Source organism: Anguilla anguilla, chromosome 4, assembly GCF_013347855.1.
Source record: "Anguilla anguilla isolate fAngAng1 chromosome 4, fAngAng1.pri, whole genome shotgun sequence".
Taxonomy (NCBI): domain Eukaryota; kingdom Metazoa; phylum Chordata; class Actinopteri; order Anguilliformes; family Anguillidae; genus Anguilla; species Anguilla anguilla.
In genome coordinates this window covers 32094345-32113237 of record NC_049204.1, presented here as the reverse complement: position 1 = coordinate 32113237, position 18893 = coordinate 32094345, and the positions used below count along the sequence as shown (strand labels likewise).

At 42.8% G+C, this 18893-nt stretch overlaps 1 protein-coding gene across 3 annotated transcripts in view; it reads left to right on the top strand.

Moving 5' to 3' along the window:
- Positions 1–18893, top strand: part of LOC118225721 (sodium/hydrogen exchanger 9-like) — a 72882-nt gene that overhangs the window by 45485 nt on the left and 8504 nt on the right. For all 3 annotated transcript variants that reach the window (XR_004764888.1, XM_035414605.1, XM_035414606.1), the window contains 2 exons: positions 16714–16762; positions 17680–17777. Coding sequence is in view for 2 of the 3 variants with exons in the window: in XM_035414605.1 (XP_035270496.1) it covers positions 16714–16762; positions 17680–17777 (147 nt within the window). In the remaining variant the exon portion in view is untranslated. The remainder of the gene's footprint in view (positions 1–16713; positions 16763–17679; positions 17778–18893) is intronic.

Sequence of the window (18893 nt, the reverse complement as noted above, 5' to 3'; positions counted from 1 at the left end):
TTAGAGGAAACAAAAAAAGGAAAAAAATGCTCTGCAATTTTTTAAAAAGCAGGCCTCAGACCAATACCTTACACCTCGTTCTCTCACAAAAAAAATTATAAAATAAATAAAAATGTAATTTGGATGCAAAGTATGTCTTCTCTAAATCCAAGTTCTAGAGGTCTGACATGGCATGTCTGTTCTCTGCAGATACTCACTTGAAGTTTATTTTGATTGGCAGCTCACTAAATGCCTGTGCCGCTGGCTAGTTAAAATGTAAATGCTTTGTTAATTGCACGATAAATATAGTTTGCAAATGACCAATACCAAATTCTCCTGCTGGCGGTAGAATTACATCAGAAGTTGTGTCACTGTGCAAATACTTACAGACTGCACTACCGTTGGGAATTTTTAAAAATAATGACTATAATAATGAGTTTGCCAATCAAGGCACCGTCCGTCCTCGACCAGCTGCATTGTGGCTGACGAGCTCTGTTTGTTTGCACATTTTGAGCGGACAGATGGGCCGGCTCCCAGTCATGTCATTTCTTCATGCCTCACTGCCGCCATCACTTCCTCTCCCCCTCCGCCACTTCCTGTGCTCCTCTGAGAGCCCCCGACGACCTCGCCGTCCCCTCTGCTGTGGGCTCTGTCCACAGCAGTGGCCCCTTTCCCATCGCCACAGCCTCGCGCAAGAACGGGAGTGCATTGGGCTGTGTATATGTGTGTGTGTGCGCGCGCACGCGCGTGTGTGTGTGCGTGCGTGCGTGTGTGCGTGCATGTGATGTGTGTGTATGTGTCTCAGTGTGCATATGCGTGTGTGTGGACGTGTGTGCGTGCATGTGTGTATGTGTGTGCATGCATTTGTGCGTGTGTATGTGTGTGTGTTTGCGTGCATTTGTGCATGTGTATGTGTGTGCATGTGTGTGTGTGTGTGTCTGTCTGTCTGTTTGCGTGTGTTGAATTTTTCAGCTGGCTGAGCTTGGTCTCAGTGTCAGAGCTGTTAGTGTTTGGGGGGTGGGGGGGGGGGTTGCCGTCCCCTCTGCAGACAATCCCTGCAGGCCTTCGCTTCCACACTGAGAGCCCAGCTCAGCATAGCTTACCAGCTTTTAGTGAGCTAGGCTGTGAAAACAGCACAGGCTAAAGGTCCTGTGTATGAATGATAATGCATAGCTGCCAATCATAAACTCATAACACAGTATCTGGAACATGTATTTCCACGCTGTCAGAAGGACACAGGATTGCAGTCTTGCATTAGGAGGAAGGTGCAGGCAAAAAAAAGATAAAAGCGCTAGCGCTGCCTGTAATGGGAGGAATGATCCTGTCTGAGGACCGGAGGGAAAAATTGCTGCCCTCTCCTCTTTTCCTCTCCCCCGCTAGTTTTAATGCAGAGAGAAGGGCAGAGTGATTTACCCTGAAGAGGTTAAATTATGGAAGCGCTCGCACAGATATTTTATTCTGTCGGTTCGGAATCATTTCTTCCCAGAAAACTTTGAAAAATGCGCATTAGAAAACCAATTTGCAGCGCTGTTGGCTTTGAAACGTTGAAATGTGCTCCTGCTAGAGGGATGTACCACGTAAGTTAATGAGATTTCCAAAGCTATTTGCTTCTGTAATATCTTTTGAGGGACCCATCACGAAGCTCGGAAATTAATCAGCTTTGTATTTATATTTATGAGGAGCGTTATGTCACGTGAAATGTTGTTTCTGCTGGCAGATTTTGCTCCAGCAATGTGTCAGACAAAACATATTTTGAAGGTAAATTTGGCGGAGAAACTGTGAGGTGAGGTTCGAGGTTGTTTATTACAGCTGTAATCTTACGCTCCGATGAGGTGCTCGCAGGCCTGAGATTGTTTTGAGGCCTGGCTTTCTCCATTTCATCCAAACAATCTGTCTGTTTTTTCTGAACTTCTAGTGCTTTCTGTGGGCCTGAGAACAGTTAATTCCCATTTATCTTCAGATCAATTTGAGTAAACTGTGACTCTCGGAGGCCTGAAGGGTGGAGCTGCCGTAGTAAGTCACAGATGAGGTTAATATCAGTCCACGGCAAGTCTTTATTGATTATGCTCTAAGTGATGGAACATTTTAGCTTTTTTTTTTGCCTTGGGTTGGTCTAATGCATTGCTGTCAGGGCTATTTATCTCAGCTGGTACTGTTCATTCGTTTGAAAAATGAAAACATGGCTTCCTGTTATTAACCGTCCCCTCGATATGTTTAAGGGGAGTGCCACAGCGCAATACATTAGTGTCGTTGGAGAGGTGGGCCCTTCTCAAAGTAAAAGGGTGCTTAACAGCAAACTGTACTCAACACTCATACCATGACACCCCCCCCCCACACACACTTCCTCCCACATGAAAAAGAATAAGTATCACATTAGCAGAGACAGATTCACTCTGCCTTGCTTTTGTCTTTCTGATTTGAAAGAAACCCCTTCTTTTCAGCACCTACTGTATTAAAGTATTGACTATATGCTTCCCCTAAAAGGTGACATAATGTTGGGAAGCCATTGCTGTATTACCCTATAGATGTGGGCCCTATTACGTTCTCCATTCCCAAAATAGTCTCCATCAGTCAAACCCTTATTTGCACTGTATCTTTACTCCAGTTCGGGGTATTCTTCTCAGGGTTTTTTTATGAATATGCTGACATATCCTTCCATGCCTGCCCTATGGATCTTCTGCATGCAATGTGCAGTGCCTGTGCTAATTATACTATGCCTCTTGCAGAGAACTGATACCATTATGTTCTAATATGCTGTAACCTTGTCCATGTTTGTGTGCACTTGTGGGTGAACACGTGTATGTGTGTGTGCTCATGTTTTTGTGCGTGTGTGTTTGTCTGTGTACATTTGTAGGTGTGACAAATATTTTGTGCATGTTTGTGCACGCTCGCGCGCGTGTATGTGTGTGTGTGTGTGCGTGCGAAAGAGAGGACTCCTTTTTTGTGTGAATGTTTGTGTGTGTGTGTGTGTGTGTGTGTGTGTGTGTATGCGCGAGCACGCCTGTGTAATTATAACATCAGCATGCGCTACGTTCCTCAGTGGCTGGCAGGTATATTTGAACTTAAAAGACTCTATATTAGTATGAATAATAGAACAGATAGCGCTAGCGCTGCTGTTATGCTCAGGCATGCTAAGGCCAAAAAAACAAATGTCCCATTATGAGAAGGCTGCAAACAGCTAGGCTTAAGTTTATAACTCTTCAAAGATTACGTGCAGAGCTTCTGCATTGCACAGATGAAACCCTTAACAACAGCAAAGAGACAGTGCAGTATCTCTTCAGTATAATCTCAGAATGTCACCTGCTGAGGGATACAATTCATGTTTTTTTAATCAAATGTGTGTGGCATAACAAATAGCTGAATAGCTCTGTGGTATTGGACTTATTGTGGTTGTACTACTCACTGAAGGAATGTTTGAATTCTCAAAAGAGATGAAAGGGACTATGCAAATGAAATTTAATATATTAATGTGTTGCATATAGATATACTTAATGCATTCTTGACATTCTGTGTGTGCTTGTGTTTGTGTGCATGTTTGTGCATGCTAATGCATCTCATATCTGTTAATTTGTGTAATTCTGTACATCTGTGAATGTGTGTGCATGCATACATAGACTTGTGTCGCTGTGTCATGGGGGTCTGTGAATATGCACATGTATGTTTTTGCATGTGTGTGCATGCATGCTCATGTAAGTCAGTGTTTGTTGTGTGTGCTTGCATGCATGCACTGTGGTAGTCCATCAGTTTTTTATTTGTGTGTTTCTGTGCATTTGTGTGTTTGTGCTCACAAGAATTTGTTTGTACATGCATGTCTGTAAATGATATCATGGTATGTGTGTGTATGTGCGTGTGTGTGCGTGTGTGTGTGTGTGTGTGTGTGTGTGTGTGTGTGTGTGTGCATGCGTTTGTGTGTGTGCCTGCTTGCGTGTGTGCCTGTGTGTGTATGTGTGCCTGTGTGCCTGCGTGTGTGTGTGTGATAGAGACATGCTGTGCTGTGTTCTCTGTTCAGCATTACTAGGGTTTCTCAGTCCCAATGCCACACTGCTCTTTCCACAGTCAGACTTGATTGGCACAGTTATTTATAACTTCTTTATTTTTAGCTTGTGATAATTTCAGTACTCTGTGTTTTTAGAGCAGGGGAGAGGAGAGGTACACTGAATGGCACAGTGGGGAGGGGGGGGGGGCGGGTAGGAATACTCAGGGGAGCACTAAGGGGTGAGCTCATAGTAGAAGGGGGAGGGGGTAAAGAGTGGAGGAGAGGTAGGGCCCTGAGGAGTACTAGCCTCTTTGAGGAGGAGTGAGAGGAGGAAGAGGGAGTGGCTGGGCTGTATTTAAATTCTTTAAGACATTTGTTTACTTCCTGTCCTTGATTCCTTCTGAGCACTCACACAGAAAAAAGAAACGGAAGTGGGGGAGGCGAGGAGGAAATGAGAACAGAGAGAAGTTTTCATAAGATTTCGGACATCCTCCTTCATTCAGTGTCATTACTGAGTGTTGTTGGATCCTCCAACGCTCTTACCTTTTGACCTGACTACTCACAAATAGCCCTTTGTAACAATTCCATTATGCAATGATATAAATGGCACTACAACAAATCACATTTTATTTAAGGATTGAATGCCATTAGGATTCTTTTATTTGTCTATTTGAAAGATTATCTTACTCTCACTACGAGGTGCAGTTTTTGTCCACGTTGTAATAAATGTGCAAGTCTGTGATCGAGATGTGATTCTGGATCCTTTGTGCTTTTGATTTACAAAATATATTTCCTTTCTTAATTTATTCCCTCCACACTCAAAGTTCCACACTAACTTTTCTGTTATTATACTTGATTTCCGCAGAGTCTTTTGGGGCTTGTAGTCATTTTTATCCCAAATCACTTGTGCAAAGGATCTTCCCTGCATTTTCACCACAGGAGGCAAACCAGGACAGATCACATTGCCTTCCGTGGTTTACTGAACCATTTGAACTTTACCTGTCATGGCAACCAGTTACCGACTTCTGGGTCACAGGGGGAAATGGAAGGAAGGAAGGATGCATTTTAAAGCATTCAAACACAGCCTAAGGCTCTGAGGAGGAAGGGGAGGTAAGGAGTGTGTGAGGAGCTGGTGTTGGTAAAGAGTGGGAGTAGGAGAACAGCACTGAGGAGCCTGGTCTGTGGGAGGCAGTGGTGCGGGTGAGGAGGAGGAATGAGGAGCTGAGAGAGGAGGGACACCTTCCTGCTTTTAGTGTCACCCAGGTCATCACACCCAGCTGTCCAGCTGAAGGAAACAAATGCATCAGATTCATGTAGCTGTGCTGAGGTTGGTTTCTGTGCTTTTTCATTTGCATGTGGAAGCGGTCGTGCTACGCTGGCTTTGAGCTACCGACGGCACACCCACCTCTTGTTTTATGTAGTGGATTTGACGGTACAATGCACTGAGTGTTCATAGATATTTTTCACCTCACTAGATTTAATCAGTTTTCTCTATTTTGACACTCTGAAGGAACAAACCATTCGAGTACTGTTTACCAAACCATGATTTTCTTTTTTCCGTACCACTGGGTTCATGTTCCCTTAGCATTCCTGCTATACCCCTTAAAGGAAATTTGCATTCAGGGAGCGTCTTCTAGAACACCATTTTTATCAAAACTGCACATTTTTTTTTTTTATTACTGTCCTTTCACCTGCACGTTTTTTGAACTAGCTGAAGTGCATTTGATTTGTTGAGTCTGTGATTTACTACTGCGGTCCCAAGTGTCTCAGTCACGTCTGATTTCCCAAAAGCCCTGTGTGCCCTCCCAACACTGCGCTCGGACATTTAAATCTCCCCAGGTTTTTCTCATTCGTTCCCTGCAGTGTCCCAAGGGTGTGCTAGTCAGTGAGAACCATGCTTGTGTGTGTGAGAAGCAGTGAAAAGTCAGGTAGGGGGTAGACTGGCCTGAGGAGACCAGAGAATGCACCCTCTGACATGCAGACATTCAGTGTGTAGTAAGAATACGCAGCGAGAAGCTTCCCTGCGGCTGGTCACCTGACATCATGTTCTCCAACCCAAACACCGTCTGAACACCTAGGACCTCATTTATAAAAATGGTCTTGTATTTAAACTTGAATGTCATCTTAAGATCATTTACCATGCTTGATTTGTAAAAATAACTGAAACTGAAAAAGGTTGCTTGCTTTAATTTGAACTTATTTCAAACTTAACCGTGTTTTACAATGACCTCGGCTGTGAATGTGCCCAATAACTGGCATTTTCCATGAAATTAGGTTGCATTTTAGCATTTCTTGCACTTTTCATGCCTAAAATTGATGATCAATTCAGTGTTATTCTTAAAGTCCTCTCCAGGGATCTGCATAACCAGCCAGTAATTAACGTAAGTCTAATGAATAACTACTTATTCATGTTGTCTGCGTAATCGCTATTTAAGATGTGATTGAAAGCTCTTGAACTGATAAACCAAACACTATACACCTCGGCATTTGATGGGGGTGCGAATTCTGTCAGAACAGACAGGCCCAACCTGTATGCACTAGAGAGTCTCCAGCCACTGTCAGGTTGGTTGGCACTGCACGCAATCATTGGGTATGCGCATGCCTGTTTAGCATGTTACTTTTGTGAAAACTGGAACTGAGTAGGTAATTTGTGTGGGCAGTGTTAAGTTAATTCTGATGGGAGAGGGTGTATGTGGTGATCCTTCAGCTGCACAACCTGGCATCAGATACGTGCACATTGTTGCTGCATTCTTTTCCCCCCACTCCTCTATCACTCATCAGTTTCAGTCTCGCACTCTGGGAATGCAAACCTCCTGTCTGCCCCCCACCCCTCCCAGCTGTCACATTTTGTCCTCTGTCCACTGTTAATTTTCCTTGCATCACTGGTATGGCATTTTCATATTTTACTGTTTGTCATGGACGCGCATTTTAAGTTGGGTGTTAACCGTTAACCATCTCATTCACTGCATAAAATTTGCAGCTGTATATCTGGATGAACCTAGAGGCTTTTGCCATTTATTAAAAATATTCCTTTTTAAGAACTGAATGAACAAGCGGGACTGCATGTTCCGTAGGATGCTCAGACCAGCAATTTTCAGTTTTCTAGGTATTATATCATTAAAGTGTTTTTTTCTGCTTGTGAATCAGTACTTTGTGCACCTACCTTCTGTTAAAGCACTTTGCTAATATATGTGTATTGTTGAAAAAGGAACAATAGAGAACTGTATAATACTAATCACTCTAATAGCTCTTTGCACAGTTGTGTGTGTGTGTGTGTGTGTGTGTGTGTGTGTACGTGTGCACTATAAACTTGGATTACGAGATCCTCCAAAGAGAGGCATTAAGAAGAAGACTTGGCAAGCCTCGACTTGGACATCTGTTCCTGTGTGTACAGTCAGGCGGGGTTTGCCCTCACACAGTCTCTGCCTTGTCTCCTCGACCAGTCTGGCGCACAGCGCTGCCATGTGTCTCAGCGCACATCCTAATGTGTTTGAGGTTAAAAGAAAGCTGGGCAGATGGACTTGATTTCAATGGGCCTGCACTTGGGAAGGGAAAAAAAAGGAGCATGAATGCTTGAGTGATGTAGTTATTCAGAGTTAATTATGGAGGAAGCGCTATGTGCTAAGAAGTGCACGGGTTCAGTTTATGGACAGGGTTTTTCGCTTCTGATTTGTACATAGAGGTAAAATAGAATAGCTCATGTGTGTGTTCGTAGCAACACACTGTGTCATAATATGCTATAGGAGGGAAATTGTTCACACTCATGACTGTACAATCCAGTAATTGATGGTCTTCATGAAAGATTCATTACCACTGACTGTATCTTCGGTTCAGTCCCTTCTGCTGTGAACCGGGGAGAAAGTGATGGCTGAGGTGTTTCGCCTTTTGTGAGAGTTCCAGTGTCTTTGCCCTCAGAGTCAGTCGTGTGCCGTGGGAAATAAATAGCTGTTATATATGTCACCGATTACAAAAAGAGTTACATTTGCAGGTTCATCTGACATGACTCCCTTTGTGAGATTCTAACACTCACTCCCTCTGTCTCAGACCCTTGTAGCTTCACCGCCCGTCCTTCTCATTTTCCGACCCACACAATTTTACAAAATCCAGTCTTCTGCAGGATAAACATGGCTTATCATGGACATCTTTTCATGGAGTTTAGAAGCTACCATGGATGTCGCCTCTGTTTCACTGCCCTGCATTGTTCAGGCCCTTTGTTGCTGTTACACCCGTTGCTATGAATCAGAAGAAGAAAACAGGATACGAATTACGAATAATGACAGGTAATGACAAATTGCCCGAGCAGAATTGGCGGCGGAATGGCTTCTGAAATTATATAAAAGAGGACGTATTCTCGGCATCACCTGTGGAAACGACCCAGACAGTGGCATTGTCACGCTGCGCTAGCCCCGTTTTTTAATCAACTGGCCATCTCGGCAGAGGCGGAACAGTACGCCTGCACGCTGGTTATCATCGCTAATGCTTCTTAGCGCAGCATCGGCGTTGAGGGCCCTGTCGCTGCGCTTTGTAAGGTTCCTGCTGAGCCGAACGAATAGCTCGCCTTAATTTAGAACCTTTTGAGACCAATAACTTTTCTGCTTTTTTTTGTTTTGTTTTTTTCTTGTGCCGGGGATGAAACTTAAGACCATAGTCTGTTACCAGGTGCCGTGTTGTATTGCACTATTTATACCTTGAACTGCGAGGAGCTGCCAGGCATTAGTGTATTTGATACCGCTTGAGGTCAGCGTTATGTTGTCATGTCCGCGCTCTGTTATAAAGGTCAGACACAAGCTGTTTGTGCCTGGCTGAGTCCCTTTGCTCGCAGCATTTGATAGCGTAGCGTTTTTGGATTCAAGCAATGCCCCAGCTGGCTGCCCCTGAGAGCTTGAATAGCTAATTGGATTCATCTGTACTGACAGCAAGGTTTGGTTCATGTCCATGCTATGTGCGTAGTGCACAGCGGCTGCTTCAGCATCTAATTATTTTTCTTTGTTGATTGATTTTTTTTTCTTCCTCCAAGTCTAATGCAGTGGAAAAAAATATGACAGGTACCATGTTCTGAAAAGCGACACTTATTATTACACCGTTGAACGCTGCACCTGTAAGGAATAGATGAATAGACACCAAGAGACTGTGATTTTCAGTGAAATCACACTCATGACACAGTGTTTTTGTATGTGCCATCACCAAGCTGTGACACGGTGTCATAACTGAACTTATTATGGACGTGGTAAATTGTCGTTTGACAGAGAGGTTGGATTTATGTGGTGCTCTGCGACTCCCTGGGTGGCTGAATCACAGAGTGTGGACTCCCTCATGCCACAGAGGCTGACCTGACGGGACTACAGCAGAGAGCCTCTTCCTCCTGCTGCCTTAATTACCCACAATCATCCAGCCAATGAGCCTAATTAGAGCCCCAGCAGCCCTCGGGAAGGACAGGGGTTCCTGGAGCACGGCACCAGCATACCGTCGGTCATCCTGCTACTCACAACGACTGGCTCCTCACACACTTACCACTCTCTGGTTTAATTTTCCAGCGTGTTCTTTTTTAGCTGACCTCACTGTCTGATAGTCTAGTGTTTACGGCTGTGGATGCGCAGCCTGTCTCAAGTTAATATCCTATTTGCAAGTGGTGATTATGAGAACTGTATGATCAGGAGATTCATCCAGTTTGACTGCAGCCATCTCATCTTTGGCCTGGGCCGAATCACATTTGGGTCTCATCAGGTACTGAGAATGGACAAAGCTCGAATTTGAATTTGCCTGAAACTGTAGTATGTGCGCCTCAGCTTGGCTTCCCTAGGAGATCAGGTGGCCTCATCCCTGTCTCCTTCATATGACTCAAGCTAAGTGTCCCGGGTGGGTAGTCCACAGGAGGTGATGAAGTGGTTTAAGGCGGTGTTGATGGTGCCTACAGTCAGTTTCCACTAAAATTAATGGCTCTCAGCAGGGGGATGGGAGAGTGATAATAGATTCTTTGTGAACACCTGTGTTCTCTATGGACATCGGCTAGCTCCAGACATCTCCATGTGTGGTTGTAGGGATGACGTTTTACATGTTTTGCTTTTGGCTTCACTACAAAGTACTACAGTAACCTGCCATGTGATGAAAAAGTGCAATATTATATGCATGTGCTCATTCTTACATTTATGGAAAGCATAAGATTCTGCTGCCTACTTTATTTATTGCATAACACAATAAGGCATTACCTTAAGCCTGCTGTGTAGTGGGAATGTCTGAATTCAAATCCAGTCTTGCTGGAGGAAATTCCATAAGGACATTTTATTTGCTGAAGACAGTTTTTACATTTATCTTCATCATTTTTATTTCAAATTCTGCTTGGTTGTGTATTTTTTTTAACCATTTTATCATGTTTAAAGTTACCTTTAAAGCAGCATGATGGAACATTATCATCACATGTATCTACAGTCCCTAGTCCTGCAATGCATTGATGTGGAAAAATAAATTTATGCACTGCAGCATTGTAGTGCGTTCATTCATTATAGAATATAGAGTGGGAATTTGCTATAATGTTGTGGTGCATTTGTGTCTGCTTTAATGAAAGTCATCAGATGTCATTGTCCGGTAGTGTAGTCATATTATCCACTGCACAGTGAACTGCTACTGTTAGATCATTTTAAAGGACTGTAATACTCTATACAATTTGCTTAGTGCTCTTTGTCTGAAGTTTTATTTCTTAGGAAACAGAGAACCATTTCATAAGGTTTGTCTTATCTTTCCCACAATACAAAGACACAACACAATAGTAGTGATAACAACACTAGTGATTAAAAAAAAGATTTTCCAGTGCATACAGCTTTAAAATGGAGTAGAGTGATTTATTACTAGATATCCACCATCTGATGTTAACATTAATGATCCCCACTGACAGGAACTGGTTTGCAAGAAATTAATTTCTGCACAGTAGTACAGGACAGGCACAGTAATGCATAACACGTACAGTGAAAAGGGAGATGGTAGGAAGGGCCAGGCAGTGAAGCCTAGGAAGTTATGGGAAACAGCCTCTACTGCGCATGTTGCGTGCAAAGGACCTTGCTGCCCATTGATATCAGTGTAGAATACCAAGGTGATCAACCAGAGAACTCATCAGCCCATTTTTTGTGATCATAAATTTCATTATGTGTAGCGGTTTGTGAAACAATTTTTGTTTTGGCCCAGACATTCTGGGAAAATATTTATTAAAATGAACATATTTTGTTACATATTACATATTTTCAGTCTGCTTTTCATTGAAAAGGCAACGAGGATGTCTTATTTTGCCTTCAAAAGTCTGATATTCCCCATTCACTTTAATGGAGACTCTGTTTTGTACTCAATATGCGCAGTACAGGCTTGTTCCCAGAGCTTCCCAAGCTTAGGTTAGCTGAAGGCGTACTTGCCTGTCTAGTTGAATATGCATGTCTATGCAGTAATATTATACCCCCACCCCCACATACAGAGGCTTATGAGAGGAGACACTATTAGAAGTATCAGGCAGCGGAAATGGCAGGGGTCAAAGTTTGGTCTGTTAAATGAGACCATACAGTATTCTCACCCACATGATAGGATAACTGCAGATAATCTCAACATGTATTAACAGCGTAGTTTTCCCCACTCAGGCCAGCAAAGGCTAATTATATACCATTGCCCTGTAATTGTACTGATATCAAATGATAAAATAATACTGATGTAACTGAGAGACTGCCAAAAGAAGGCCATTCTTTGGAAGAAGAAAAATATATACAGTATTTGGTTGTATTTTTGGAAGACAAAGGTCTCATGCGCTGTTTAAAATCCTGAGCCTCGACCCACACTGGTCTTTGTCAGATCGAGCTGATGAGTACCATTAAGGTTAGAGCTTTCTTTATGGTTTGCTTTCCTTTTTCTTCTGTTTGACTTTTTTATGTTTTACTTTCTATCTGCACATATTTACTCATTCGCTGGATATAGCCTGGTGCTTTACCTCCGTACATATACTTACTGTAACTGATATGGTTTACACGCTTTGACAGTAAAATTTTGTAATTTAAACATTAATGAAGTGCATGCACTTCATGGCCAAAAGTATGTGGACACCTGACATCAAACATCTCATCCAAAATTATGTGTATTATAATGAAGTTGGTTCACGATTTGCTGCTATAACAACCTCCACTATTCTGAGAAGGCTTTATACTCAATGGAGCATCACTGCTGGGATTTGCTTCCATTCCGCCATAGAGCATTAGTGAGGTCGGGCACTGACTGGGCAATTAGGCCTGGCTCACAGTTGGCTTTCCAGTTGATCCCAAAGGTGTGGGATGGGGTTGAGGTCAGGGCTCTGTGCAGGCCAGTCAAGTACTTCCACATCGTTCTCGACAAAACTATTTCTATATGGACCTCTCTGTGTGCCCAGGGGCATTGTCATGCTGAAACAGGAAAGGGCCTTTCCCAAACTGTTGGGGAAGCACAGAATTGTGTGGAATGTGATTGCATGCTGTAGCATTATGTTTTTCCTTCTCTGGAACTAAGGGGCCTAGCCCAATCTATGAAAAACAGCCCCAAACCAAGGGGTGTCCTTATACTTTTGGTCACACCGTGTAGATACAAAAGTTTACCCGAACACCCATTGTCCACATCTAGAACTTAAACCCCTGTGCTAAATCCAAACCTTGTTGTATTATCCCCTGTGGTTGATTTGTCAGACTGAGCTCATTAGTCCTCTGCTCTCTGCCTTCACGCTCCCCTCTACCTGACAGCTCATGTTTACTCACATTAAAGATCAAAGAGCCAGAGTTTTGCCAAAAATATGGACAATTGGAAAATATGAGAAGTGGAGTTTTATGTGGCAGTGCTCCACTACTAAAGTTTTTTTTAAATCTGTACATTTTCTTTACATTGAAATATACTGTTTAAAGTATCCAGGAAACTGAAATCTGTGAATTATTTAATTAGTTGCTGACGTGTTGGGTACAATGTAAGTAAATAAAATGCTATGGCCAGTGAAATCCTTTCTACTTTTAATATGTAAATAGTGCTCTTGCCACTTTTCTGCAGTCACGCTAAGTTGGAAATGCCAAAGAAGTGGGCCTTCTCTGAAAGTAGAAAAACCAATATTTTTTTATTTTCTAAAAAAAGGAAGATGCCCATGAGAAATGTGATTCTGGAGGCACATGGGCACTGCAATATTGCAATAACCTCAACAGTCAATATTTGTAGTGCCCATTTTTGCAAGGAGGACTTCACCAACTATCTACAAAAACAATACGTTTTTTTTGCTAAAAGGTTATCACTTGTACATGGTGTAGCACCTTCCCGCTTTTCACCTTCGTCCCAGCTGTTGCTGATAGTAACATTCCCTAAGTAGGCCTATCTTTAGCTTGTGATATACTACATGACCAAAAGTATCTGGACACCCCTTCGTCAGGGGCTGTTTTTCATGGTTTGGGTTAGGCCCCTTAGTTCCAGTGAAGGCAAATCTTAATGCCATGACATTCTAGGCAAGTCTGTGCTTCTAACTTTGTCGCAACAGTTTGGGGAAGGCCATTTTCTGTTTCAGCATGACACTACCCCCAGGCATACAGCAAGGTCCATATAGAAATGGTTTGATCGAGATTGGTGTAGAAGAACTTGACTGGCTGGAGTTAAAGAAAGCTTTCGAGTCTAATGTTAGTGTACAGTATCTCAGTGTTACATTAGTATTATACAATGAATAATCTGCAGGTTTAACTATGCGATGGTGTAGCCAAGCTTATGTTGCTTTCTTTTGTGTTGTCTGGTAGTCTAATGTTACTGCACGGGACAGCCTTCTCTAACCTAGCGACGAGGAATGGTTTACATATGAGGTGTCTTATGGATTCAAATATTAATGAATACAGGATACATGCCCTACATACATACACCCTATCCTTATCTGCTGAAAAGGTCACAATAATATAATAGGGTTTATTACAATGTAATGGTTATAACTGGGTTAAAAACCTGGGTTAGAAATATTAAGAAGACAATTATTGTCACTTCTGGGGAATATAACCACAATTTGAATCCAGTTTCCTGGACCTTTAAAGATATTATATTGGCCCTGAGATGCAAGGTCAGCCAGAACTAGACAGGGCAATTACAATTAAAGGAATACCATAACTGCTATTTAAGGGGCAGGAGATTCACATTATTTTCACAACAAAATGCAGCATTCATAAGCAGTTATTTCCAGAGGTCATGACTGGTTTGCTGTACCCTTTAAATAAAGCAAATCATGCTCTGGAGTACCCTTTGTATAAGGACAGAATAGATTGTATTTTTAAGAAATTTTCCTGTTTTGTATTCAGTCACTTGTTTGTATAGAAAATACTAGGGGTGTGTCCAGACCAGCATACTCTATTTGGAAATGGACGGGTAATGCGCTGTGTACAGATATGCATTGTTCCCAAAGTTGACCTATAATATTCAAAGGTTTTTTGAAAGATGACATTAGTGTTCATCATTTAACTGTAATTAAACATGACATACTTCTGTAAATTTTAATACACAATGATATTTGTTTTGCTGTATTTATGAGATTGATAAAACAAAACAAAACAGTAAATGGGCTCCTTTGTGAGAAAACTCTGATAAACTGAAGTGGGATTACAGTGCACTTGCCAATTATTCTTGTGAAATGTCAACCTTCTTTGTTATTGTAAAAACAAAGCAAAAACTGGGCGCCCTTAGATCTTTCTGAAAAAACTGCAGTCCTGGTGGGTTCAAAGCTTTAAGCCTGATTTATATGTCACATGACCTTTTCGGCAAGTGTCAAAAATGACATATTTTCAACTTGAAAAAACTGTAGCACAACATTTACATATTACATGCACAAAGGATTTCACTGGACTTAAAGTTTTTGTTTTGTAACTAACAGCCAGGTAACCCTGCCCACTGAAAACCTGGCAAGGGAAAAGCAAGCAAATTTCGGCACAGGCTTTTATACGTTTTTTATTTTTATTTTGCAAGAATCATTTTTAAATATTTCTTGGCCATTTGTGAATGAAAAGAAGTATTACAACTACACATTAGCAACGAATTCACAGTTTCCTGGACCTTTAAAAAATCAACAAAACATGCCCAAACTTTTGAAAACATACACTCTGGCTGCAGTGTTCATGCTGTACATACAGGTCATGCTTGTACATACACGAGTGCACTGCAGAAATTAGGTGGGTGCATTCATGCTAACTCCATTTAGCTTTTCTGTCTCAGCCTGTATCACCTTAATCAAAGTACAGTTTTGAACTTTAACACACAACCCCCCTGCATACCTCGCCCCTACCTCATTAGCAAAACCAGTTAGGAGCCCCCCCCCACCCCCACCTTTTAAGCCTTTGATGTTTATTATTTGAAGAATTACTTGAGAAATGACAAATTAAGCATGATTCAAGAGCAGTAAGAGTAGTAGAATGATAGTATATTTGAACAAATGTAATTTGATCTCTGTTACACACACACACACACACACACACAAACACACATATGCATGCTCTTTATCTACCAGAAACACATATTTCAAAGATGGCAAACTCACTGTCTTTTTTAATAGAAACCTAATGACTAGGCCTCTCTGAGGCAACTGTCCCTCTGGCCCTCCTGGCTGCCAGTGGTCACAGTGATGTGGGACAGACAGACAGTAGGCCTGCCATTTTAGAAATGACATTTAATAACATTACAATTACACTAATTACATTTATCTTATAGCCCAAGTGCAGAATGGTTTCAATTCAGTGGATAGAAAAACAAAAAAAAAGAAAACCAGTAGAGTGTATATTCCCCTCGCAATGGGGAAAAGGTAGGTTTTGGATGCTGTCCTGTGGAAGTCTGGGAGCATAAGGTGAAGGTCAGGTTTCGATAAGTGAGGGCAATACAGAATTGAAGTGTGGACTTAGCTCTGAAGCTGGATAGAAATAATAAAGGGATAGACTGGAAGGCAGTGATAATTTTCTAATTTACAAATGAGATGGGCTGTCTCGGGCAGGTTGCAAGTCCATTTGTTTCAATTTTCAGGGGGCAAGACACAAGGCGCCGCATCCCCCCCGCTCATGCATTCAGGGCAAACCAACCGCTTGGCTCGGTACAGGAGAATAATCACATTCATTGAAATCTCAAGAGTAATTGGCTTTGTGTTTTTTTTTTTTTTTTAATTTGCATAGGTTTTGTTCATGCCACTTTCAACCAACAGGATGCATGAGAACTTTCATTCTGAATAATTACTGTGAGCCGCAGAAGATTCAGCACAACATGTCCGTACTTATTTCGCATTGACTGGGCTATGATTCTGGCGTAACTCTCAGTCTACTAATGCTGAAAGACCATTTCCTGACATTGTATTAAAACTATATGTATGCCTTATTTGTCTGTTAATCCAGACTAGGAATTTCCCCAAAATGTTTGTTGGCCGCACCCATTGCTGCCACATCCTTCATCAGCGTGGGAAGGTACACTACCTGCCCTGCCAGTGCTGCTGATGCTTCGTTGTGTTAGAGTTTCACATTACATGTACAGTTGTTGCAGGCAGATTGTAGGAACTCTTTGCACAATAAGAATGAGTAAACCCTGCTTACAATAACCTTTCCTGAAATTACATGAATCCCTGCGGAAGGGTTCAGTTGCAGCAAGGACTTGAGTTTTAGCTTTGTGCCACCTGGGAAGCTCCTTTCAGATTCACTGCAAGACTGTGTCTAGTGTACAAACCCCTCTCTCTCTTTCTCTCTCTTTGTGTAATACATTGATTTTTTATATTTCTGTCTCTCTAGAGTGGGAGTAGATCCTGATGAAGACAAAGTGGGACAGGCCTCACACCAGGTAAAGTTAGCAATGACCAATGTAATGCGGACATAGTGGTGTGGCTATTGGCAACGCTTTGCTGTAATGACATGTTGTGAGCAGAGTGCTGTGCTGTACTGATATATTTACCACATATACTTACATTGCATTGTATTTTGCAAATTGTTTTTGCGTCTACTACTTTGTAAGTCACCGTGTGATAAATACATGGAAACACACTGTTGACTGAGTGTAATGTGCACCATAATTTAGTGTAACACTGCTTTCATCTTCACCATGTTTAAACTGTCTGTTGTGTTATGTAGAGGTTAATTACCTTGTACAGCAAACATGAGACTTTTGTTGTTTTGAACTGCAGTAAGAGTCTCAGTGACAATACTTGAAGTGCTTTCTTTATTCTAAACTCTTATTTCTTTGACCATCCAGTCTGACATTGATGCTATCTGTACGTTTGCAATAAGATTAACTTCCCCGGTCTCCACTGTGGCTTTATGAACAGAGTCGGAAAGTTTGATAGCTTCGTCAAGGGAGAGGGAAGCCTTTTCTTATGGAAATGGACGCCGTAACCATGCCCCCTAAGAGCGTCCGCTGGGGTTTGGAGGAGTCCCCGACCCCACAGAGGCCTTTTCCCGCTCAGCTGCAGTCTAGCCTGAGAACCCGGCCGTTCTCACCCCGTCGAGCGACCCGCGTATCTTTTAGCCGAGGTCGTTAGATTTCACTTAGCGACCCTCGAGGGGGTCGGCTTTCTTCTCATTGCCATTATCTGGGCACTTCAGCCGGCCTGTGCGTGTTTGCGTGAGTGTGTGCGTGCATGAGTGTGTGGGTGCGTGTGTGTGTGCGTGCGTGCGTGTGCGTGTGTTTGCGCGCGCGTGTGTGTGTGTGCGTGCGTGCGTGTGTGAGATTGTCCCTTACAGCCTTCCTTATGTGCTTCCCAGACTGCCGGGGAGGGGACGCCAGCGTATGCGGCCAACACAGCTGACACCCAGACCCCAGCCTCCCACACACCTGGAGTCTGGTACAACCTGGACAAAATGTATCCTTCAGCTATACCACCCAGTGAAGTAGCAAAGCTTCATTAAGAACAGAAATCTACAGTGGGCCAGATAAAACCAGGCACATCCAGCCTGTATTTTTAAAAGAAGTATCATTGTCATTTAGACAAGGGGTGGTGAAAAGCATGAATCAGTGGTGGAGTCTCTTCATTCTCAGTTGTTATGACACTCAAAGTACTTGCTCTGCAAAGATCGCGGCGGAAGTCCCTGTGGTGTCTTAGAACAGGGTGAGTCAGGCATGATGTCACTCACATGGCCTTTCTATGTAAAGGCTTCTTTAGTTGTTGTTTTTTTTTTTCTTTTTTCCTTCTTTCTTTTTCTTTTCTTTAACAGGGCAGGGGGTGTGTGATTGTGTACAGAGATTGTAACTCGATCAGGGAGCTGAGAAAACAAAGGCATCGTCCTCCGAGGCCGAGTTTGATGCACAATGGATTGAGGCAAACTCGATTGTAGCTCGTATAATGGCTGGAGCAGGAAGGCCGCCAGCTTTTAAAGCGGAGGTCGCCCGAACATGTTACTGAATTATCCCGGGCCATCTGGTGGGACAGAGAGATTAATATACTCGCGAACGCGTCAAATTACGTTCAATAAATTAAGAATACGTGAATCTTTAAATTGTCGCTGATCTGCAAGTACGTTTTTTTTGTAATCTCCAGAAGGAACTCTATTCATAGATGCGTGCCGTCTGCTGAGCAGACAGACGGCAGAGGTGATCGCACAGCCGATTGAGTGAGCGGTGGCGGAACGGCGGGGTTCGCCGGTCCCCAGGGGCGCGTCTGCTCTCCTCCGACAGCGCTCCTTCCGTCCGATCGAGAGGAGGAGCAGCCGATGTGGTCACTCGAGAAATTCAATAAGAAGAACACTCGGCAAATTAATAAATCACAAACGCTAAACCCATCTTACCGGTGTCTGAGAAGGAAAATAGTCTCTTAACAGCAGTGATGACAAACGCACAGTTGGGACTAGCGCGCCAGATGGCGGAGGCCGTTTGCCAATGTAGAAAGCGTTAAGGGAAGAGGTGTTAAGTGCTGCCATCAGGTCGGGCGGAGACGCTTCTACTCGCAGGTGCACTCCCCCACTGAACATCGAGCGGCTCA